At 45.1% G+C, this 24,092-nt stretch overlaps 1 protein-coding gene across 3 annotated transcripts in view; it reads right to left on the bottom strand.

The window, feature by feature from the left end:
* Positions 1-2,334: 2,334 nt before the first annotated feature.
* The window catches only part of SP1 (Sp1 transcription factor), a 33,109-nt gene continuing 11,351 nt past the window's right edge, over positions 2,335-24,092 (bottom strand). For all 3 annotated transcript variants that reach the window (XM_065419049.1, XM_065419047.1, XM_065419048.1), the window contains exons 4-6: positions 7,985-8,150; positions 5,585-5,784; positions 2,335-4,474 (exon numbers count right to left, since the gene is read on the bottom strand). In XM_065419049.1, the coding sequence (XP_065275121.1) occupies positions 4,158-4,474; positions 5,585-5,784; positions 7,985-8,150 (683 nt within the window). In that variant the 3' untranslated portion in view covers positions 2,335-4,157. The remainder of the gene's footprint in view (positions 4,475-5,584; positions 5,785-7,984; positions 8,151-24,092) is intronic.

A 24,092-nucleotide genomic window follows, 5' to 3' on the forward strand; every position in this document is an offset into this window, starting at 1 on the left:
AAGCGATGTAACCGGCGTAGTTTCCAGAACTTCTCTAAATCTACCTTGGACCTCAATACATTAAAGAATGCAAGTGACATGGAGGAATTGGCAATGTTCTCAGGTAGCTGTTCTAGCAACGGGCACCCAAATAGCCCAACGAGGCAGAGTTACTGAAACGTGGTTGTTTTTTTTAAACACTGCTTTCTACTAACCATCCGTAGCTTCCAGTATTCACAAGATGTGGAAGATTTTGACATTTGACACAACTGGAATTCATAGTGCTTCACAGATTGTTAAAAAAATACAAATGTTTAAAGTTTCCTATATAAAAATATACAAATCCAAAAATAGAGATAGAGAGATGAAAGAAATCAGCCTGAGGAATTTACAGTGATAGCTAAGATTCCTCCCTCCCTGTATTTATTTTTTAAAAAGGTAAAAATGTGTTCACACTTCACAGTTTGGCAGGATTTTGCCTCCTGCCGGCATGCACCAATTCCTGCTTTGAAGACAAGGAGGCCTTTTGCAGGTGCAAAGGGGAGGTACTGCTGTTTGAAACTGACAAGGCATGCTGATGCTCTGACAACACAGACACAGAGTCTGGTGAGGAAAGGTCACCAAGCAGTCCTGAATTGGTAAAGGTACAAAACTCTCACATCCCGCTGTGGAAGAAATCTCTCTCCAAACCCAAATGAGCAAGCCACACCCAGAATGAAGACAAGGAAGCTGGCTGACAGACAGACCTTGCCAAAAATTTAACTCAGATCTGAAAAGAGAACCTGTAATATCCCCCCGCTGCAGGGAATTTGCATATAGAGTTAAAAAAAACAGGATTTTAAAGCAAACAAGACAATTGTGGATTAGTGCTGAGGTTTGCATTACACTAAACAAAGTTACTTCTGAGTGATCGGCTCTTCAGAGCCCAGCTACCTTGGCAACAATGGTCGGCCTGTGTTTCTTAATGGCAGCTTGATTACAAATACCCGCTCCTGGTGTTCTGGGTTGCATCATATCCCATGAAGAGGGGAAAGAATTTGGCCCTCATGGAAGAGAAAAGGGAATTCACAGAGAGAAGTTGCCCATCTGTGGTATTGTAAGCTAACAGCATAGAAGACCCTGGTCATTTTAGAATGATCTTTTATGGCTATCCCCATGACACTAGTCTGACTAACACATCTGTTTCCCCACCTAGCCCAGAATTCAGTTCTCTGGAACTCAGCTGGTTTGACACAGGACAGATGCTTAGATCCCAGAACTGCAGTGTCCAAGCAATAAGCTTCCGAGAGGCACACAGTTCGCTTCTCTTTGACTGGAACACCGTGGCCTCATTTGCTATTCCTGACCCAAAAGCCTTGATGCAGCATCTCCCTGCCTTTCCAAGCAACACTGGAATAGGGAAGAACCCAGCAAAAACCACCTCTCAATGCTGGTGCCAATGAATGGCTCTTATCAAAACTGGCTCTGTGCTCTCAGCAACTGGTCTAGGAGAGCTTTTGAAATAATTAATAATGGACGTTCTTCCTGAACTTTCTTATAAAGCCCCGAAGCACACGGCATTTGCCTCATTTCAAGTGTATTCTCCTTAGGTAGAACAGGTTAAAGGAAGTGTTTCTATGCAAGGTGTATATAAAAGATACAGCAGAATCACACTTGCTTTTAGTTAGAGAGAAAGTAAGCACCATTTACAGGTGTGATTCAGGTTCATATAAAGTTTTATTTCACTCCAACGTTGTTTCTCCCTACCAAACAGGTTGTCTTCCTGCAATTCCATGCACATGCATACAAAACTCCCTAAAAGCCTCCCAGCAAAAAGCATGAAACGGGAGTCCAACACCTCCATGTGTGCTGAAAATTAGCAAGAACTGTGGGACCAAAATGTGAAGAGACACACTGACTCCACTGTAATATCTGCCCTCCCACCTGCTACTTACCTCTTTCCTTCCTCTTTTTGAGAGGAACAATTAACACTGGCCTAACGCTATCCTCTGCACACACCACCAGATTTTTGTTTTAAATGCTTTGATAGATATTTTATATAGTTACATAATCAACAGCAACCCATACGAAGGGGTTTTAATTTTTAACTTCCAAAACTGCTGCACTTTCCAACAGAGTTCCAAATATAAAAACCTTTCCACACATTAGACACAGACCTTTCCCTCCCACTCTTCCAGACAAGGGCTCTATTGCAGCTCAGCTTTGATTCTGGTTAACGCAAACCCCAATGTTTCTACCTTCCCTAGCAAAGGGATTCAACAGAAGATCCAGCTTACAAATTAAAACCACCACCACCTGCCTGCACTAATAAGCTATCGAACACCAGGGTGTTGGAGTATATGGCAGTTTCCTGCATTTATTTTTCTATGAAAACACACCCGAACACTGCTTATCGTCCTCATTAAATAAAATTCACCCTATTCCTAGAGGATTCTTCAAGCCCTTTGATTTGTGGGCCGAGGGAGGGTGGGTGACACACATGAAGGTGTCTGAATTCTCAACTGGAGGGATTCTAAATCCTGAAGCCCACCCCCCCAGTCTACAGGGCACGAGGTCCTCTTCCTACAATTTTATGCTGTTGTAAGGACTTTCCACTGGGCTTCACAGAAGGGCTAGGGGAAATGGAGGGGACATCGGGAACACCCACTTTGTTGTGGCTGCAGCAGGAAGAGAAGGGCGGGGGACGAAGAGTGAGCTGGACAGAGGAGTCTAGCAGGGTTCAGTACTACCAGTCCACCATGGGCTTGAAAAAGACTAAGAGGAAAAGACAGCCGGGAAATTCCTTTGTTTCCAATTACTGGTTTGGAAATCTCTGCAAGAACAGGGAAGCCTTGGAGCCAGAAAAGCAATGTAGTGTTGGAAGAAAAAAAAATCCTGCAAGATGATGTGATGATTTAATCTGAATAAGAGACATGCCTCCCATTAATAAACAGCCCCAGCCCGGGGCCGTGTGACATGTCCACTAAGCACCCTATGCCTGAAGTCCATGTCTGGCAGACAAACGCCCTGCCACTTACAAATGTACCAGCAGCCTGCCAGTCTGACCAACAGTCAATTTCAACACACCCTCTGCACTAGCATCAGCTGCTCTGCAGTAACCCTCAGATTAGGGATGCCAACAGGCATCCCCTCACGCTACATTTTAACCGGACTAGGCACGTTACTCTGAATAGACACAATATTATCAGTGGTCTCTTCTCCACTGCATTTTCAGCGAGTTCCTTATTTTTTGCCACTCGACACTCAAGGTGTCTTCATCTCACCAGCCCTGGTCGCGCTGACGTTGGTGTTTTGTTTTTAAGACCGACTGCAGAAAAATAAATTTGCCCTAGACTCCCCCTTCCCTCCCCTCCCCCCCGCAAAAATCTCAGAATGCATTATGGGTCCCGGACCCTCTTCTGGTAAATAGCTCGAGTGAACCCGCACAAAAACCTTTACAAACAATTTTACATGTACACTTATGCTCAGAATGAAAGAGCAAGGTTAAAATAAGTCGGATAGGAGAATCTCTGCAGCGAATACAATTTAAAATAAAGCAACGAAGGGGTGACGGGAAGGAAGAGGGTGACTGTTTTATATGAAGAAAACCTCACCCAAATAATTAAAAAAATTAAGGAAAAAAAGAAACCTAAAAGCAGAGCATACAAAAGGCTAATTTTTTTAAGGTTACAATGTAAAATGTAATATAGTATCTGAACAACAGCTTGGGTATTGTCTTATTAACTACCCACGGGGTCATCTGTTCAAAGATAAGGCATCCAAAATAGACCAAAAACACTTTGGTCGCAGCAATTTTTTTCCTTGCTCAAATGAACACATTTTATATTTTTATATATATAATAATAATATAGAATCTTTTTTTTTTTGCGCTAAAAAGTATTTCAATGATCATATACATTTACCAAGGCATGTTGGCATCAGGGGTAGCTACTGAGGGAAAGGTAGGGGAGAAGTTATGGGGGAGGAAGGAAAGTCGAGTCAAAAAAAGCTCTGGCATCCCCATGTAGTCACTGGGCCTCAGAGGTCTGAGCCAATCGCTGGGCCTTGTTTTCAGGTAGCATTCCTGGCAGAGAGGAACTGGGCTCTCGTGCTAGAAGGTGTAACTGACCCTACCCTCTCAGCACACTACCTTGAACCCCAGATTTGTACATCGTCCATGTCTTGTGGTTCTCACAGTCTCAAAATCCATTGCCACTGATGTTGATGGACTGAAGATCTGCCACCTGCATGACGTTGATGCCGCTGCTGGCAAGGCGTGCGATGCCCTCGGGACAAATGGCTTCCATGGCCACCATGTTGGTTGCAATGAGGGCCGATGGGGTTGGCCCACTGTTTCCCTCCGAAGTCCCGGTGTCCATGGAGACCGCAGAGACGTTCATGGCCACATTGTTGGCTGTGCCTCCCTTCTTGTTTTGGTGGGTCTTGATGTGCTTGGACAGGTGATCGCTCCTCATGAAGCGTTTTGGGCACTCCGGGCAGGCAAATTTCTTCTCACCTGTGAACAGCAACGGGAGAGGAGAACCGCTCAGCCATTTCAACAACGCGCTTGCTTAACGTCCTTATGGGAAGCCAAACCTTTCCACCACATTGTAACAAACAAGGGCTCAACATACAAACCAAACTCTGAGTAAGAAGCAATTTTCAGCTATTGCCTGGATGAAGCTCACAGAGCAACCTCGACAGGTATTAAGGGAGAGAGGGGTGCAGCACTTTTCAACTGCCCTTCAGTGAAAGATAGCAGGGCTCTGCCCCTCAGAAATAACTCTGACAAGACTTGCAGTCAGTGCCTTTTGCCATGCTAACATCCAAGGGTCTTCATACTCTCCCTCTCACCGGCTTTCTCTTTCACTTTACACAACTTCTGACCAAAGCAGATTTACTGGTGATGAAAACATACCAGGTGTCAGAAGCCACATTTAGTTACTGCACTGGAACCAAAGTCTCAGAACTACGAGGGATATAGCGAGGAAGAATTCATCCACCCACTTGCCAAACTGAATCTATTATGTGGAGTAAAACACATCCTCTTCCCCAAAACGTTGTGGGCCCTAACCCTGAACTGTGAATCATGCACTCACACAGAGCCCCCCGGATTTCAACAGGGCTCCGCTCAGTGTGGACGCTCTCAAGAGTGAGATCAGGCTCTGACGTGTTATTTCTTTGGCTCTGTCTCCATGATGGCCTCTCAGACCCTCTCACATTGATCTCCCCCTACTCTGAATGTTACTTCCCCCTGTGGGCGGCTTTCTGAGCAGTTCTAGCTGTTCCTTGTTTTGGGGCTCCTAAGCTGGGGGAAACATCTCAGCTGAAAGTACTGCAGAGGATTCGCTTGATGCAGCTGCCAACGAACAGAAGAGTCATGGTTTTGTCCAGCTGGTGACAGAACCTGTAAATATACTTGTACTGCAGAAACCCAAAGCAACAGATGATGAACACTGGGCGAACACCAGGCCCATAGTGGAGAGTGTTGGCAATCACAAGGATCTTGGAACCCCTTGCAGCATACATACAAGGCTAGAAAGAGCGGAGGCTCCCCCACGTCCCTGCTCTAAGTGCACCTGGCAGGTGCTCCCTTCGCAGAGCCAGGGCAGGTTCCCGGGCTCACCTGTGTGTGTGCGCTTGTGCCGCTGCAGCTCGTCACTGCGCGTGAAGCGCTTCCCGCAGAACATCCAGCTGCAGACGAAAGGCCTCTCCCCGGTATGCCACCGGAGGTGAGCCCGCAGGTGGGACGTCTTGCCATACACCTTCCCGCAGCCCGGGATGTGGCAGATGTGCTGCTTCTTCTTACCGGGATCCCCAGAACCCCTGGAAGAATCCAAAGAAATCAAGGCGTTAATTTACAGAGCCTCTCCACTCTCGCTACCAGGGAGGTGAAACATCAGCTTCCTAAACGTGGCATCCAGCGTGGCTGCTGAGCTCGCACAATGGAAACCCCAGGTTACCAGTCGCTGATCAGAGCGCTGACTAGACACGCCTACTTACTGCTCAGATACTGGGCTGACATTAGAAACACAGGAGAGTGGGCAGGATGGTCTCCTGGCTAGAGGAATCAGGGTTCTCTAGTCTTGGCTCTGCTCAGTGACCACAAGCAAGTCAGCTCCCACTCAACGCTTCAGTCTAACCCTCTGTCAAATGAAGATGACGTCTGTGTCCTTGGGGATTGGTGACTACAAGGTACTCCAGAGATAAAAGGTGCTGAGCACTCTCAGGTTGGTAACTGCATCCACACCTTTGGATGACAGGTTCTCCTAAAGATTGAAGTGTTATTGGGAGACTCAAACCTGTACCACATGTGCACAAAAACACTCCCCAATTAAAGTCAGACTGGGAACTGTTACGAGCAGGTAAATCACTAGTTTTAATAAGTCTAAGTCAGAGGAAAGGGGGGGGGGGGAAGACGGTGGGTGTGAGGGCTTCAGAGGGGCCACAGAGGAGTCACTTAAATCCTCAGTGAAAAAACAGAAGAGGTTGCAACCAGGAGCCTCTTCAGGAGTAGTCAGAAGACATGGTCCGACAGGTGGCTCCTCAGCAAATCTGTCCCTAATTTCACTGTGTGCGTAAGAAACCTTTTTGTTCCATGGGGTCTCTCCTCAGAGTCCCTTTTTCAGTACATTTTTAACTAAAAATTCTCCAGTGTAACAAAGCCGCTGTGCAAGTGAGGAAGAGCGCGTGGGACGGGCCCAGCAATGGGGCATGTGGGACGGGCCCAGCAATAACCAATATGGGGTATGCCATGAACAGCAAGTCCACGGAAAAAGGAAGGGGAGGGAACCAATGATTGAAGTGGGAAGAGGTGGTGGGAGGGAGGGGGACAGAGGGAATGGGAATGGCTGCGTTCACAGGTTTTAAAGGGGAGCTCAAACAGCTGTTCATTCTGAGTGACCCTGCTGGCCAGGCAGGCCTGTCATAAAGCTGATGACTGAAATTCTGTCCTTAATGTACACCCATGGCCTTGCCCCTATTTGGAGATACCCCCTAAAGCCCTAGGCATGACGAGGTGCCAAAAGGGAGGGAATTACGGCCTCCGATTAACATTTCTGGCCTTGTGGGGTTGACGCTGACTCCTTCATGCTGCTCAGTGCAGCGTGTTTTGTTACCGCCCTGCGATAGCGCCTTCCGCGATACAGCTCTCAAAGCTTTAACACAGACCAAGGTCTCATCACCAGCGAGGCCGGGAGCTAGCTGCATTTCTCCAAGGCAGGAGCCGAAGCACCGAGTAGACACTAGGAGCCTAGACTCCACTAAACAAACCCTGCCACTCTGCAGCACTGTTCTCTGGCAGGAGAACCCAGGCCACAGGAATATACAGGGCTCAGCCCTCAGTTTCTCACAACAGGAGCGTGCTCATTTCAGCCATAAGATTTAGCCCTTTTTCTGCACCCGATGGAAAAGGAAGCCACTGAAGCAAACAGTTTATAACCTGATGACCATGTACGCAGTGCATGTTCAATCCAGAGACAGTAAAAATCTTTCAGTTTACTCCTGGCAAAGTTTTAAGGGGGAAACCAAAACAAAAGACTCCCAACAGCTTTCAGGTGTAAGTTTCGTTTCAGGAGGACCCAGGGACTAGAACACTAGCAGAGCGTTAGTGGATTTAGTGCAAGTTTCCCTCCTCCTCTCATGCAACTGACCTGATGCCCACCCATTCGGACATCATCAGCCCCTCACTCGGCTCTTGCAGTCCGACAAGAATGGGGACTGGAAAGACTAAGATTGCTCAGTTCTGACAACGGCAGTTTCAAATGAGGCACCCAGCACGTGCCCCAAAATTGCTGTGACCCACCCTTCACCAGAGCTGGCCTAGGGCTCCTGGGAGAGAGCACTACTGCAACCATCCGACCTGTCAACCTATTTTATTAAGACTGCAACCTGGATTGACTTTAGTTCTCGAAGGCCAAGGCTGCTAAGTGACCTATAGCCTCCATCCCTCTGGGTTTCTGAAACGCCCTGACATCATAGTGATGATCCCGACTACAGTTTGAGGTACCCAGTTAGCAAATCCTACCTTCCTTCGCTGTCTTTGCAGTATGGGCAGGTGCAGGCTTCCCTCCGCATCCTTCGGCCTTGTGGCTGTGGGTCGGGACTAGTCTCCCCTTCTTCCACAGTAGCGTTTTCGTCTCCCATTCCGTCACCCCCTCCACCATGCAGGCCCAGCTGAGCACTGTGATCACCTAGAGGGAAATATCTGCATTACTTTTGGATCAGCATCTTAACCAGCAAACCCTAAGCAATGAGGAAATTAAAAAGAAGGAAAAACACACTACAAATTGCTAGGCATTTTATACGTGGGATGGAGCGTCACGCCACACATCCGAAGGAGCACCTTTCTCCCGCTGTATTTTCTAGACAGCCGTGGAGCCAGGAGTTAGCTGCCCCCTTACAGACCCTTTCGCTGGCTCAATTTAGATTTGGGAAGTAATTAATTTTGGGGCCCCCACTCCGTTTCCTGTACAAAGCTTCCTTACACAAACCATTGTCAGGGTCAAAAAGAAACAACCTGGTCCAATCCTCCCCCACCCCCCCTTAGGGAACACTGAACAAGTTACTTTTTGCCTTTATCCTCCTCCAGCGAATCACTGATATCCTTATCAAAAATGGGCCCAGGAGTGGCGATCAAAACAAAACTTGCTTTCTTTACTCCACAGATTTGCCCGAGTTATCGAGGTTTAAGGCAGTTGTAGAGCATGTGTCTTTTTCAGGAAGATAGAATCGAGCAAGTCAATATTGTTATCTGCCAACTATTTCAACCATTTCGGTTAACCCACTCTGGAAAACAGAGACAAAACAAGTGTGCAAAACTCCCCCACCGAAGTCAGTAGCAAAACTGCAATCGACTCCCCTGGGGCCATGATTTCCCCCGAGATGTTCAGATTTCCAAAGAACGTGAGTCTCTTCTCTTACTTGTTTGTAAGTCTGAGGCTTTATTAGCTGGCCTGCATAATGATAGCCATGAAAACGTGTACTTCGATAAAATGCACTCTGGATTACTGCGTACGACTTTACTCTTCTCTCGCCCCCAACTTCCAAAAAGTCTCTACGATTTTAAAGCCAAACCTGAGACTACAAACAAGAGTCTGCAGCCAAGTTATATTACACAGCATTTCCCTAGGCCAAGCATGTACCACTTCTGGCAAGAACTGGGAGCATAAAGTCCAACTAGAACTTTAGTATTCTACACGTACAGACCCCAGAGGCAATCTACACAATTCTAACGCGATGCACATTTCAAGGCAACAAAACAGACCTTGGATTAATGGAAAGCTCAGTCTCAGAAGTTCTGACAAGTTCTACTTACAACAGAAGTGCTTGCAGTACATTTGCGAATGTAAAAAGTTCAAACTATGTGAAATACACGTTACCAGGGTCGGCATCAGAATATACTAAAGAAGTCCTTTATTGTTACTGAATGGAAAATGTACGGTTTCCTCTGGCACAGCTCTGAAAAGGCCAGACTCCTGAGTAATACAGGGTATAACAGAGAATACTATTATAGCCAACATCCTATCATGCTGGTTACTTGTGTCTCATGGGCAGGAGAAAAAGTTAGGGCATAACACAGCCTGTATTTTTGTCAAGGTCACTCATACTTAGCTAACATTATTCCTAACTCAAGGCAACAGTTGTAGGTTGTGTGTCTGATGTGCTTACAGGCGAAGATGCAGTAGGAGCCTAAGGGCAGTTCTCACCTTGCCTAGACAGAAATGGAGTAGTCTTTCTATTGCAAGCCGGCATTTCTGAGCCCAGCGCTAGCCACACCCCAAAAATGACTTTATTTCAGACACTGGCAGCAAGCAGGAATGGAAGAAAACGTAGTCCGTTTCCACTTGCAACACAAGGCCCAGCTGTGTGCAAATTTTAGAGGTTTTAATAACGTCTCACGGTTTATTCAAGGCAAAAAAGTTTCTCTCTTTGGTACTTTTAGACTGCTAGGCTGAACAGAATGAGGACCGTTTTCTTTTAAGTATCTGTTTAGTTTAAAATGATTAAAGCAACAATCCAGGAGCTAATCCACAAAACAGATGCAAAGCCTCCCAACGATAAAATGAGAAACAGCAATAAATAAAGCAGCCTGGGAGAGACTGTAGTTTTAGTAGCGTCTATCAGTGAAGATATTGTTGGAGCACGCTAGCTGGCTAATGACTGTGAGCACAGAAAGAGATATATAAAGTTGAAAAATCGTCTGGCACGGTTCACGCGAGGCATTCTCCATCTCAAGGAGCGATACCTAATTACAAAAACCATGGGAACTAAAGCGTGTCACCGACAAGCTTCCAAATACAGACGAACATATGAAACATTTGTAAAGGGGGGTGGGAGGGATGGCAAGCTTTTAAGCCTATCAATTTTCATTTCCATTTTATTGCTCCACGCTTATGCTGTCATCTAATTGCTTCTTCAATAACCCTAGCTACACTTCTCAAGTGTTTTATTTCCCTTCAAGCTCCACTGCGTGATTATTTTAATGCTGAAAAAAACAGTAAGTGGTGCAAAAACAGCAGGCTGTGTAATCTGTTTTCAGCTGCAATTAACATATGCCAATAGGTCCAACAACAGATTTAAACTCGTATGTTTTCATTGGACTGATGCATGAAGTGATTATGGCATGGTAATAGCTATAGCATAGTTAAGGTTGCAATATAGTTGCTGTTTAAAGCCAAATTTTTGATCCTTTCCTAAAATCCATACTGTGATCAGCTTGAAATTTGGAATGTCGCTTCAGGGTCCTGGGTGTAGTTTGAGGTGCAAATCTGGGGGGGGTCATTTGGTTGATAAGATACAGGCCCTCCCCTAAAGAGTGACCTGACTTTAAAAACACAACCATCATCAGCCGCTGTTTGCACAGGTGCAGCTTACACTGCAGGAAACTGGAATAGGCCGAGCCTGTGCAAACTGTTTTATAGCGGCTTGGGGTTTGCACTGGTGCAGTGCACCAACAGCTATCACAGATGGCTTGTATCAGAGCAAATAAATGAAGACAGTAAGACTCCAGTCAGCTTGCAATTGGTGCCACTCCATTACAGTCTCTCTGTAGGCAAGTCTGAAGGAGATTAATGTGTTGCGAGTTTCCTTATCAGTTAGAGGCAGAAGGAAGCTTCTTGTGGCAATGTGAATTTGGGCACTAAGGTATGGTTAGGAAGTGTCTCATAACCTGTTAGAGTTTTCATGGGGCAAAGAATTACACTTTTTTTTTTACGTCCTTCCCACGCCAATGTTGGCGCACAGAGCAGAAACCCGTCTCGTCCATTCCTCTCCTCTCTGCTATTTGCTCTGCAGTGTTGAGACTGACTCTTCTATTCTCCCTGCTAAGAGTTCTTCCTAAGGTTTCTCTTGGGCACTGTGACAGACCCAGACCAGTGGGGTACAGGAGTCTGGTAGAGGGCAAATATACTGGTCACTGGATGAGTAGTTTTCTGTTTCCTGAGTGACCAGAGCAGGGGCTGCACTAGAGTAATCAGGAACCTGCTAGAACCAGTTAAGGCAGGCAGGCTAATTAGGACACCTGGAGCCAATTAAGAAGAAGCTGCTAGAATCAATTAAGGCAGGCTAATCAGGGCACCTGGGTTTTAAAAGGAGCTCACTTCAGTTTGTGGTGTGAGTGTGAGGAGCTGGGAGCAAGAGGCGCAAGGAGCTGAGAGGGAGAGGGTGTGCTGCTAGAGGACTGAGGAGCACAAGCGTTATCAGACACCAGGAGGAAGGTCCTGTGGTGAGAATAAGGAAGGTGTTTGGAGGAGGCCATGGGGAAGTAGCCCAGGGAGTTGTAGCTGTCATGCAGCTGTTACAGGAGGCACTATAGACAGCTGCAGTCCACAGGGCCCTGGGCTGGAACCTGGAGTAGAGGGCGGGCCCGGGTTCCCCCCAGACCTCCCAATTGACCTGGACTGTGGGTTCTTCCAGAGGGGAAGGTCTCTGGGCTGTTCCCCAACCCACATGGTGAAACTCTGAGGCAAGAAAATCCGCCAATAAGCGCAGGACCCACCAAGATAGAGGAGGAACTTTGTCACAGCACCCTCACACCAGCTGACAGCTTCAAGCTGGAGTCCATGTATTGGCATCCAGCGATACATGCCTCAAATACGTCCAGCACTTTCTTCTGATTCTGGTGGAAACAAACTGCTGGTTGTGGATTTCTCAGATCTCACAGTTGGTGATTAAGGGCTGGTCTACACTGGGGGGGAGGGGGAGCGGGAATCGATCTAAGATACGCAACTTCAGCTACATGAATAGCGTAGCTGAAGTCGAAGTATCTTAGATCGATTTACCTGGGGTCCACACGGCGCGGGATCGACGGCCGCGGCTCCCTCGTCGACTCCGCTACCGCCGCTCGCTCCGGTGGAGTTCCGGAGTCGACGGGGAGGGCATTCGGGGATTGATATATCGCGTCTTAACGAGATGCAATATATCGCTACCCACCGATACGGCGGGTAGTCTGGACGTACCCTAAGTCTTTCCAACCAATGCCCAGAATCTTATTTTCAAAAGTGTCTAGATTTCTGTCTAACGTTTTAGTAGATCGCTCTTTCAGCCATATGTCGCACTTACCCAACCTTAATCCCTTTTAAATAAAATTGTTATTCATGAAATTCTCATTTAAAAATAAGTTGTTCCAGGCACAATGCACCACATTGGCACCCCAAAGTTCCAACAGTGCTCTCATATTCCTCTCTAACAGACAACACAGGTGTTCAGCACCTCAAGAACTGGCCCTAAATCTGGAATTCAAATATCAATTTGATAAAGGCCCATCTACGCTTGAAAGTGGTTTCTGATTAAGGGAGGGGTGTGAATTTAAAGTGCAATCGCTATTCCTGAATAGCTCCATGTGTAGACATTCTTATTCTGGAGTAAGAGTCCACAGATGGAATCAATCTGGAAAAAGTGCCCACGTGCAATTCATTAGCAATGGCTCCATGTGTAGATGAGCCCCAATAAGGTGCATCTGAATGAAGCAGACACTGCAAGACAGTGGGAAAAGCATCTTCAAGAAATTCAGTGGAGTTGCCGCAGTCTGCATTGATTCAAAGCTAAATGACTGTTAATGTCCACGTACAAAAGTGAATCGATCCTCTGTTGTGCAGTGCTCATGAGCAAAATGAGAGGCTAACCCTCTCATTAATAGCCATATAAGCTACTACTCAGCTTGCTGATAAAGTATGGCATTATTTTAATGATACGGAGAAGGGTTATGAAGAGAAGGACCTGGGATACCACAAATATAGTGCTTTCTGATTAATACAGATTGTAACCAAGTGAGATGAATAATTTGTCTTTATTAGAGTCCTAAGAGATTATCTATATCCCTGTAAATCAATAAACAATACCACGAGGTTAAGGAACTGTGCATTAAAAACAATTCATAGACAGACAGATCTACCAACTGGACACAGACAATTCACATGAATTAATTCTGCACAATACAGACCAGTCTAGCTAAAGCTTAACAGATCCAAAGCTAGGCTCTCAGTTTAGCCAAAGCAATTCAAGTATATAGACAACAGACCTGTACAGGGCTCACAAATAAGCCTTCCAGTATGGACTAGCTTAAACCCATTAGAGTCTGTGGGACCATTTAAAATTCCTGATTTCAAAGTCTTTTTCAAGACAGAGAAAACCAAGGAAGAGAGGTGCAGCATGGTCCAGTGGAGAACATACTAGTCCAGGTCTCAGAAGACCAGAGTTCTGTTCCTAGCTCTTAGTACCCATCTGCTGCGTGACGTTAGGCAATTCCACCTCTTGATGCCTCTGTCTCCGCTCCCATCCTTTGCTGGACTCCTCCACTTAGACTGAAAGCTTACTGGGCAGGGATCCTGTCACTTCATGTTTGCGGCCCCCTCGTGCTAAGGTGCTGTTTTAGCTAGAGCATCAAGGTACTAGTGTAATAAATGGGGGAGGCGGGGTGCCATGGAAAAGGGGATGTACTTTCAAAGGCTAGTGTTTGGAGAAACCTACCCGGAAGGGATAACAGCCCAGCTATCCTGGAATGCCTGATCCCCCATTTTCAAAAGCTGCTTCAAAACCTTGCATGTGTCATTTAGACTCGGTTGAGATCCTTTGAAAATTCAATTCTTCCTCTGGGATTACGAGGTGATTATGGAGAGAAGCAGAGCTACAGATTACCAGCCTTCAGAGGCCGCAAAGGCAGCACCCACGCACATTCTTTGTCGAAGCGGCTCTGCAGCCTCAACCCAGCTGTTATTTCCCATAACTCTATACAGAACGACGAGAAGCGTCACTCTCCACAGTTAGAACATCCTTGTTAAAGAACACTACATACACAAAAACGAGGAGTCCGGTGGCACCTTAAAGACTAACAGATTTATTTGGGGCAAAGCTTTCGTGGGTATAAAACCCCACTTCTTCAGGTGCATGGAGTGAAAGTTACAGATGCAGGCAGCATATAATAACTTTCACTCCATGCACCTGAAGAAGTGAGGTTTTTTACCCATGAAAGCTTATGCCCAAATAAATCTGTTAGTCTTTAAGCTACCAGACTCCTTGTTGTTTTTGTGGATACAGACTAACATGGCTACCCCCTGATACCACCCACCCACCCACAGTGCAAAGACTTTAAAAGAAAGAATGAGACCATTAGAGGGATTAGGTGTGAAGTGAAAAGGTCACATCTATCTTTGCAGAACAGGAAAGATTATTAGATTTAAACCCAGACCACTGTGAAATTTTCAGTCTAAGATACTTCAAACGTGAAAACGTCTTCATTGAGATACGAGATGTTACAGTCACACAGAGTTTAAATATTGAGACTCTCCAGTCCGTGCACAGCACTTATCCATCAGTATCATACTCTATTAAACGCAGGGTTGTGAGTTCAATCCTTGAGGGGGCCATTTAGGATCTGTCTGGGGATTGGTCCTGCTTTGAGCAGGGGGTTGGACTAGATGACCTCCTGAGGTCCCTTCCAACCCTGATATTCTATTCTATTCTATTCCTCTAGCTGAAGAACAGCGTCAGGTTTTGAGTAATACTGATTGGGTAAAAGGTTCACAAAAAGTTGCCTAACCGACTATTCGTAATTGATTAATAAGTCTGCTTTCACCAGCAGGTGTCACTATAGTCCTAAACCTGTCAGAATAAAGACATGTCAGGAGGCCCAAGAGCCAAGCTCCAAACAATATATATCTATATGAATGAATGGCTAATTTCAGATGTTAGTGACCATCTAACATGTGTTAAGGGCTACAGAGACCTGTGAAGTGCATGAAAAGCTACATATTTGACTGTGGGCAAGAGAATACGTATAATATTACTATATATACTTTTAAACATGACAAGTTTTCTCTTCCTCCCCCACCTCCAAAATTAGGCCTTTACAAGCAAGGGATTTACCCTGCTTACAGCCATCAGCATCAATACGACCCCTACTGTCTGCAGGCAAAGCCACTATTTGCACCAAGGCAGCTGACCACTGTTTGAAAGTAGGCAAAGTGCCACTAGTGAAACTGGTGGTTTTGCCTGCCGGCACTAAGCGCTTGCACTCATGGGTGTAATCAGAGTGAAGCCCCTAGATGAGGCCCTTAGGCTGTGAGAACCAGTATATGGCCAGGAGCACCAGTCAAAACAAACGGGAGGGTGAGCGGGGGGGGAGGAGAACCAGATTCTCTTGCCTGATTACCTTACAGGGAAAGAGTTAATGGACACTTTTCTTTGGATGTGGGAGCTCAGTGTGCACCTCAAAAGTGGGAACTTAAAATAGAAGAAGGGCAACAGCTCAGCAGGTCTGTCGGGAGTAAGATACAGAGGGGCGTATGAAGCAGGAAGGCAGGAGGCAGAAAGTGAATGCATGATGGGGCTGCCAATTTTAGGGGCCCGGGGGAAAACTATGGAGCCACCACAATCCCTCAGAAGGTTGGTCATCATCAGTGAATACTTTGAGAATACAGGTTAGAGGAGAGATTACGAGTTGCTCAGTCCCTGCCTGCTGGAATCAGCCCTTATGTCGGTGAAAGCTCAGAATAACAAGCTAGAAAGAACAGTGACAGTCAAATCAACACTTCAGCCCAAATGTGGATGTAAGATACAACTCTATGCAGCTATGTAAAGGTAATCGTACTTTTACAAGTTGGGAAAGCAAATTATCATTCTGTAGTCCCACTGCCACAAGAGGAAATCCAGATGGTCCACAAGTCATGAATCCATGCAAGACCCTCTGCCTTCTTCAGCCAGTTGCTTGCATTCAAGTGGCCCCTACCGCTTCTGTTAACAGTTATACAAGTTAGCAGCAACTAACCCAACAAAATATCAGTCCTAGAACAAGCGTCCCTCAGGGGAGCTCTCAGAAGCAACCATGCATTGCACAACACTTCCCTGTGATATTTTTGAAGCGCAGTACAATTCATTATCTGATCTGGTCACTTGGTATCTGAACATACACAATCAACTCCAAATTCTTCAATGCTGCATACTTCCTTCTAGGAACATATGTAAACAAACGGCATGATACAAACGCCATTGCGAAGGAGGAAGGGAAAGGAAACGACAAACACTGCTTAGGCTGACTGACAAGGTTAGAAGCAATTGAAAAAAACTGCAAATAAAATCCATGTGACTAGCCCATTCACACAATTAAATTCAAGTTCTTAGGACAGTGTGGTCATCCTTTTCAGGCCGTACTGGCATTGGCTTCCGTGGTTAAACACAATGTAACAATTTTTAGACACAAATACAGTCTCTTGCCCCAGAAAACACTTGCTAGATTATTTAAAACAGCTACCGCCATGAACTGAGGTATGATTTTTTTAAGTGGCTAGTGATTCAGGACAGGTTTCCACTAGAAATTTTTGCTGGTACAGTAATGTCACTTAGAGAGTGTCATTTTTTAATGGTATTTCTATACTGGCAAAAGCCCTATGCCGTTATACCACTGTAAAAATGCTTTTGCTGCTACCGCTTGTTTCGTTTGGGAACCAGGTATAAGACATATCAGCAGAAGCACATACAGTAGTTTGCCACTATAGGCAGCATAGCACTTTCTGTAACCCTTTAAAGAGGGCTGATGTCTCCAGATAAGCTCCACCCCCGCCCCCCAAAAGAGAGCCCCAAACAAACAAAAAAACCCACACAAGCTTTCCAGGCACTTTTGAAAGTCTTGGCTTGGAGCTCCTGTACCTAGTCAGCAGCAGCATTCCAGGCTCCCGACAAAGTTTAGCAATTTTAGGACAGAACATTTTCATGACTCAAGTTCTTGCAACATGTTTACATTCTGACAACAGAGCGGAGGGAAACAAGGATTTTTTTTTTTTAACTTCATAATTTAACAACAGCCTGTATAGCACTGTGTATGCACTCTATCGTTTATGTGCTGCCTTTGAGGAACTGCTGTTACATAAGTAAAAATGTGCACAAAAGAGATGTACAAACACAACAATGGGCCTGAAAAAAACCCCAACTACCCGTCATTACTGGGCTCCTAGCCTCATTCCAATCTTCAAACATGCAAAAAACTACATTCTACTCCATCTTCTGTTGGCATTTCATAAATGGGGGGGGAGGGCGGGGGAAGGGTTCATTCTGGCAAGCAATTATTTGATTCTAACCATGGTATAAACAAATTCTTGCAAGAGGGGAAAAAAAAGACCACTAAAAAAAGGAAAGACATGCATTCTTCACATATCAGAATGTTCTGAAGTCAGAGTACAGCAGTATTTTATGGAGAAGGAATAAAGCCGACAATTTACTTTTATTATCTTCATTACTACAGATCGCTTGTCAAATCATTCTGCCCAAAGCTGTCATGGTTACTGTCCAGATCACAGACCATTCCCAGGTTACAGAAGCATTGAATGTATATCAGTGGTTCTCAACCCACAGCAGGATCAGCATACAGCTGCAGCCCATGTGACATCCTCAGGGTCATACAAGTAGTATATATATTGTGGGAATGCGGCCTACATAACACAGAGCGCTGCATATGTGGCCTACAACAGTAAATATGTTGAGAACTACTGATGTGTATTAACTATGCAAGTATATGTTTCAATGCTCTGGGTTCCAAACAATAAGGAATATTTTTTCAGACAAGACTGATGAGAGAGTTTCCATGGATGTACAGCTCCAGCATCTTCAAAATGAAGCTGACCCAATTCTAATACAGTCCCTTTAATTTTGCAGCAGTTTCACCCCTGCTTTGGCCATATGTATCTGTTGCTCCTTCATCTGACATGGCAAAAGCCGGGGTGAAACAGGATTGCCCATCATGGACATAATCCTGCTGTATGGACACAGTTTGAACATGCTAAGCAGTCTTCCTCCCTTCTGCACAGACATACCTGCAGACAAAGTACACCCAGGGTACACCCACCCTGGTGCTGAAATACCAAGCAAGTGTCAGTTCACTGACAGGCCTGGTCAAGAGGCACTGGAGCACCTTAACTCAGGCACTGTAAATGTCAAACGGGAACCCCGGTGCTTAAAAATAAATGGTGAAGCAGTAGCAAAGCAGGCATTAAAGTGTAACCAAATGTGCCACAGCACAATGTAGGTGGCCATTACTAATCCAACGGGATGAAGTACAAATGAAAGATAGAAGCAAGGAAGAAGAGCGAGGATGACACAAATGCAGCAAAACAGTCAGGAAGAAACAGACTGAAACTACATCCTGTAGGTAACGGTGTGTGAAGATGGACGTGGGGCCTACCACTGCCTTTGGAGTGGAGTTCAAAATGCTGTAAGCATGATGCTAATTCTGCATCAGTCTCATGTTAAAGACGGAAGACCCAAAGACGAGAGCATCTTGGCAGACGGTTTTACAGACAAAGTGGTTTCTTGTTTTTCAAGCCACTGGTCTGAGCAAAATGATAGGTTGGGATTTTTTTTTTTTTAATGTTCTAAAACTGGGTGAGGAATGCCCTCTGGATTCTAGACAGAATATTTTTAGATCCATCACTGTTGACCTTGAAAAAAATGCCCACAATATTCACCTTTATGTAGGATCCGAACACAACTGTGTCTTATGCAAACCCTGCAATGTTTGAGACAACAGTTAAACCCATCCTGGATAAAGAGGAAAGCAAAATAAATAAATAATCACTAAATGAGAACATAAATTTTAACTCTGAAATTTAAGGGATATTACAAAGAGACCAAAAAAGCCACAAGATTTTTTTTAATTAAAGGGACACTGCCAAGTACAAATAAAGCAAAGAGGAACTAATGTGACCAATCCAAACGCACCCAAAATATTTCTTATACATGCAATAGTTCTGTGTACGAAAGTTTATTTTTGGTCTGTGGTAGTTGGTAGCTTCAGAAAAACATTACAAGAAGCTTTCTAGCTCACAAACCCAATAATTCTCCCAAGACCCCATTCCTTCCCATTTCTCTGCAGATTTTATAGCCCAGAACGACAGCAAGATCCTACACTATCCAGTATTTGTAATTTCTCTAAAATATATTGCACTACAGATACTATAGAGGATCAAATAAAATTAAACTACACTAGCCACATAAAGAAGTAAAGTGACACTTTGCAATGCAGTACCCTTGATTTTTATCTTGTTTGCTTAACTTGCTAATTTGCAAAATTCATTAATCTGCAATCATAGTCATTTGTGTAAACCGGCGAGGCTCTATGTTAATTCTTTTGAGTTATGGACAGCTGAGTGGGGAACACATGGTACTCCTTGGAGAAGAGCGTGCTGCTTCGAAGCTATACTAAAGCATATTGAGTAATTGTATTTTAGTTTGGTGTTTAATGACTTGAAGCTACTCAGCAAGTTCTATGATATCCTTTAATTGTTAGAGGTTTTTATGCTGCAAGTTAAATTAAATTGAATTCCTTCTGGGGAAAAAAAAATGAAGTTATTTGGTCTAACACAAAACTTTAACCACTTTTTCCTGCTGTAAGAGAACAAGTTTGGTTTCACAGTGGCAACTGAGTAATACATAAGAACAGCCATACTGGGTCAGACCAAAGGTCCATCTAGCCCAGTATCCTGTCTTCTGACAGTGGCCAATGCCAGGTGCCCCAGAGGGAATGAACATCTCCTGTCCCCCATTCTAACCCCTGGTTAATAGATGCTACGTACAGTCAGAACTGACGTAAACAATGCAGGACACTTACACAGAATACCAAACCTGTCAAACCAGTATAGCTGCCAATACTTTCCTGAATCGTAAGCTGCACAAGTCAAAGTTCTAAAGCAAGGTGCAAGTTAAGGAACAGGTCTCTGAGCAGACTAGTTTGCAGCAGCCTTGTGGTATCTGTCTGCTAAATCAGTTCAGTTACAGTTCTCAGAAACTTCGCTCTGGTTCCAGAAGGGAGAGTGACTTTAAAATTGGCAAAACCTGAACAATGCAATGGATGGAATGAACATTTCCAGAACACTGTTATATGAAAGACATGAGCATTTTCACTAATTAATGGCTTTACTTTATACTTGCTTCTGACTTAAAGACAGTATAAAAGCCAATACAAATACCATGCTGTAATATGAGCAAGATGTTCTGAGTATTTCCAGTATACACTTCCTATTATCAAGGGTTTGAAGCTGAACAGAGTTCAAACTTGGCTGAAGCCAGCAGCCCAGTACCAAGTTTTTGTTTCGACAGTTTCAGGGGAAAAATTCCCAAACAAACTGGTTTCCTCTTATTGAATCATACAAGGTGGTGACTTGACTTCTCAGATCACGAGTATTAAAATGAAACTATCTTTTGTGGGGAATGAGGGGAGAGAAAAGAACCATCTACAAGAAGCTGAGATACTGAACGTTAAGTCCTGCCGCAGCTGAGGTATGTGGAATAAAATTACACAACTGAATTATTGTCTCAAGTTGTGTAATTTGATGTGATCAATTAAACTATTACAGTAAGTTAAAAAGGGAACTTGTCAAGGCTCCTTACCCTAAAGTGAAACCTAATTTACCCCTCTTCCCACCCCCAGGAGTATGTACCATGTGGAGGTCTCATCTCCCCCAGATGCAAGGTCTCTTTAAAAAGTAATAATAATAAAAAAATCATGTATTTGTGCCAGCAGCCCACCAGCTATGGGAAGCCCCACAAGAACAGAGTTATGACACGAAGTTGGGCAAGTTAGGGATGCATTTGGTAACCACAAGGAAACAGGTTTCAAAGGGTTATTTCTTTGACATGTCTTGCGTCTGAAGTGGGCATTCACCCACGAAAGCTTATGCTCCAATACCTCTGTTAGTCTTAAAGGTGCCACAGGACCCTCTGTTGCTTTTTACAGATTCAGACTAACATGGCTACCCCTCTGTTACTTCTTTGACATGGGCCTTTAAAAATAACATTTTTGCTGTGTTCCTCTCCTACATTCAATAGCTTAACATGCAGCTATTCAAATACTTTACTGAACCCTGAAGCCAAGTTCCTTCTGAAGGAAAGAGGAGAAGAAACTGGTTCACATTCTCAAACATGGCTGAAACATGAATGATACACTATCTCTATAGCCTTCACCAAAATATGGTGCAAAAACACCATCTCTGCTAACTGCTTCACAGGAAGCTAAAACGCTCACTATTTGAAGCCAGAGGAAACAAACAGCTGCAAAACTAATCACGAGGGATTGAGGTACAAACAGTCAGCGAATGGCAGTGAAAACTAAAGTGGTGAAAATTTTACACCATCCTTAGCAGAAACTCCCACTATAACTGATGTCATAGGCTCAAAGCTAGTACCTACAAAATGCCTCAAGACTGCGATTGACGGGAACATGAGAAGGAGAATATCCAGTGCCATTCATAATGCTCTCACACTGTCCCATTGCATAAGGGTCTGCCTGCACAGATCCCTCTACAGCAGGGGTCCCCAATGTGGTGCCTGTGGGCGCCATGGCGCCCGCCGGGGCGTCTAAGTGCGCCCGCGTACTGGCCGGCGGACGAGCATCCGCCGAAATGCCGCCGACAAGCAGCGTCATCCAGAGGCGTTGCCGCCGAAACGCCAGCGATTTTCGGCGGCATTTTGGCAGCGCCGCCTCTGGATGACGCTGCTTGTCGGTGGCATTTCGGCACCACCGCCTATTAACGTTGCCGCTTGTTGGCGGCATTTCGACGGATGCTCATCCGCCGCCATGCTCCTCTGTGGCTCGTCTGGCGCCTGCCCGACGAAAGAGGTTGGGCACCACCGCTCTACAGGATTGGGGCCCAAGTTGCCCGTGGTCGAATGACAGCCAAACTGAGTGTAGGAGGAGAAACTGGTGACACAGAGTCAGGGTGTCACGTATCAGAGGGGTAGCCGTGTTAGTCTGGATCTGTAAAAAGTGACAGAGTCCTGTGGCACCTTTAAGACTAACAGAAGTATCGGAGCATAAGTTTTCGTGGGTGAATACCCACTTCGTCAGACGCATGTCAGGGTATTTCCTTGGTGCAGATTTTGTAAACAAACACATTACAATAATTCTGTTTTCCTGCTCCCTTTTGTGGGACTCCCTGATTAGGAAACAAGGGCCCTGACCCAAGAAGTAGCCATTCTGAGCTTGTGCTCTCCGGCGGTTCACACAGAATGCTTCCTTCCAGATCACAAAGGTAAACAATGCTTTGCGAATTTAAAAATGCAGCCTTGGGGTACGTCTTCACTACCCGCCGTATTGGCGGGTAGCAATCGATTTATCTGGGATCGATATATCGCATCTCATTAAGACGCGACATATCGATCTCCGAACGCGCTCACCGTCGACTCCGGAACTCCACCAGAGCGAGCGGCGGTAGCGCAGTCAACGGGGGAGCCGCGTCCGTTGATCCCGCGCCGTGTGGGCCCCAGGTAATTCGATCTAAGATACTTCGACTTCAGCTATGCTATTCGCATAGCTGAAGTTGCGTATCTTAGATCGATCCCACCCCCAGTGTAGACCAGCCCTTGTTCCAGCCACTAGCCCGCTCGGTTTGGAAGGTGGAAAACCCTGTAAGCTCCACTCTCCACCCCCTGGCTGCATGGGCGTTGCTAGTGGCATCCTCCTCTTTTGTACTCAGCTGTTTTGCACCACAAAAAGAGCCTCAGCTGAGTACTTTAACGCATGCATTCATCAGTTAAGGTCCTGAATGCCTTGCATCAATGACACCTAATGGGAGCACATTACAGTAGTCGGTTTACCTAGCACATACTTTAACCAGACAGTAGAGACGGTCCCTATCTTGAAGGCAACCTGCACCAAAAGCAAAGCAGCACTTACAGTACTATATAAAAGTGCTTTATGCCACAGATTTTGCAGTTAATGGCCTAAAGCTAAAAGGTTGGGTTCTTAAAGTGAAGCAGAAAGGGGAAAAGAAACTACAGTGGATCAGGTTTCAGAGTGGTAGCCGTGTTAATCTGTAAGTGTCATATGCCCCAGAATGTCCACAAAGTCTTTGCTACATCACAAAAAAGGTATCAACATTCAAACTGGCTTCCTTGCTCTATGCAGGCTTCCATTTTTTGACACAGATGACATTTTAATGACATCTTTAGAAGATGTATAGCAGGAGTTATGTCTCCTTCACCGATCCTTAGATGAGTGGCATCTGAAGGTTGCAATCCCACTCCACAAACATGTAAAATTAAAACCAAATTCTGGAGTTGTCCTGGAGCTAGATGCAGGACAAAGTTTGACGACAATCCCCACCTCATCAAGACAATCCTCATTCCTATTAAGAAATGGAAGCAGCCACAGTTTGAGAGTGACTATTGAGATAATAATAATACCACTGAGCTTTTATATAGCCCTTCAGACCAGTAGATCTCAAAACACTTTACAAAGGAGATAAACAACATTACCCCCATTTTTCAGATGTGGAAACTGAGGAACAGAGAGGTTAAGTGGCTTGTTCAAAGACACCAGCAGGCCAGTGGTCAAGCCAGAAATAGACCTCAGGTCTCCTGAATACCAGTCCAGTGTTCTATCCACCAAGCAACAGTGCCTGGCACTATTACATCCTCAACACAATACTTGAGCCTAATTCCATGTATATATTTATTACATGCAAAAAGCTATATTAAAAACACCATTAAGGCTGAAAATCATTAAGGGTACTTTGTGAATCTGACAGCCTCTGAGAATTATTGGGGGAGATTTCCAAGGCTTCCTAGAGCAGTGAGTCTCAAACTTTTGTACTGGTGACCCCTTTCACATAGCAAGCCTCTGAGTGCGACCCCCCTTATAAATTAAAAAC

The sequence above is a fragment of the Emys orbicularis genome, chromosome 19 (assembly GCF_028017835.1).
Source record: "Emys orbicularis isolate rEmyOrb1 chromosome 19, rEmyOrb1.hap1, whole genome shotgun sequence".
Classification (NCBI taxonomy): Eukaryota; Metazoa; Chordata; order Testudines; family Emydidae; genus Emys; species Emys orbicularis.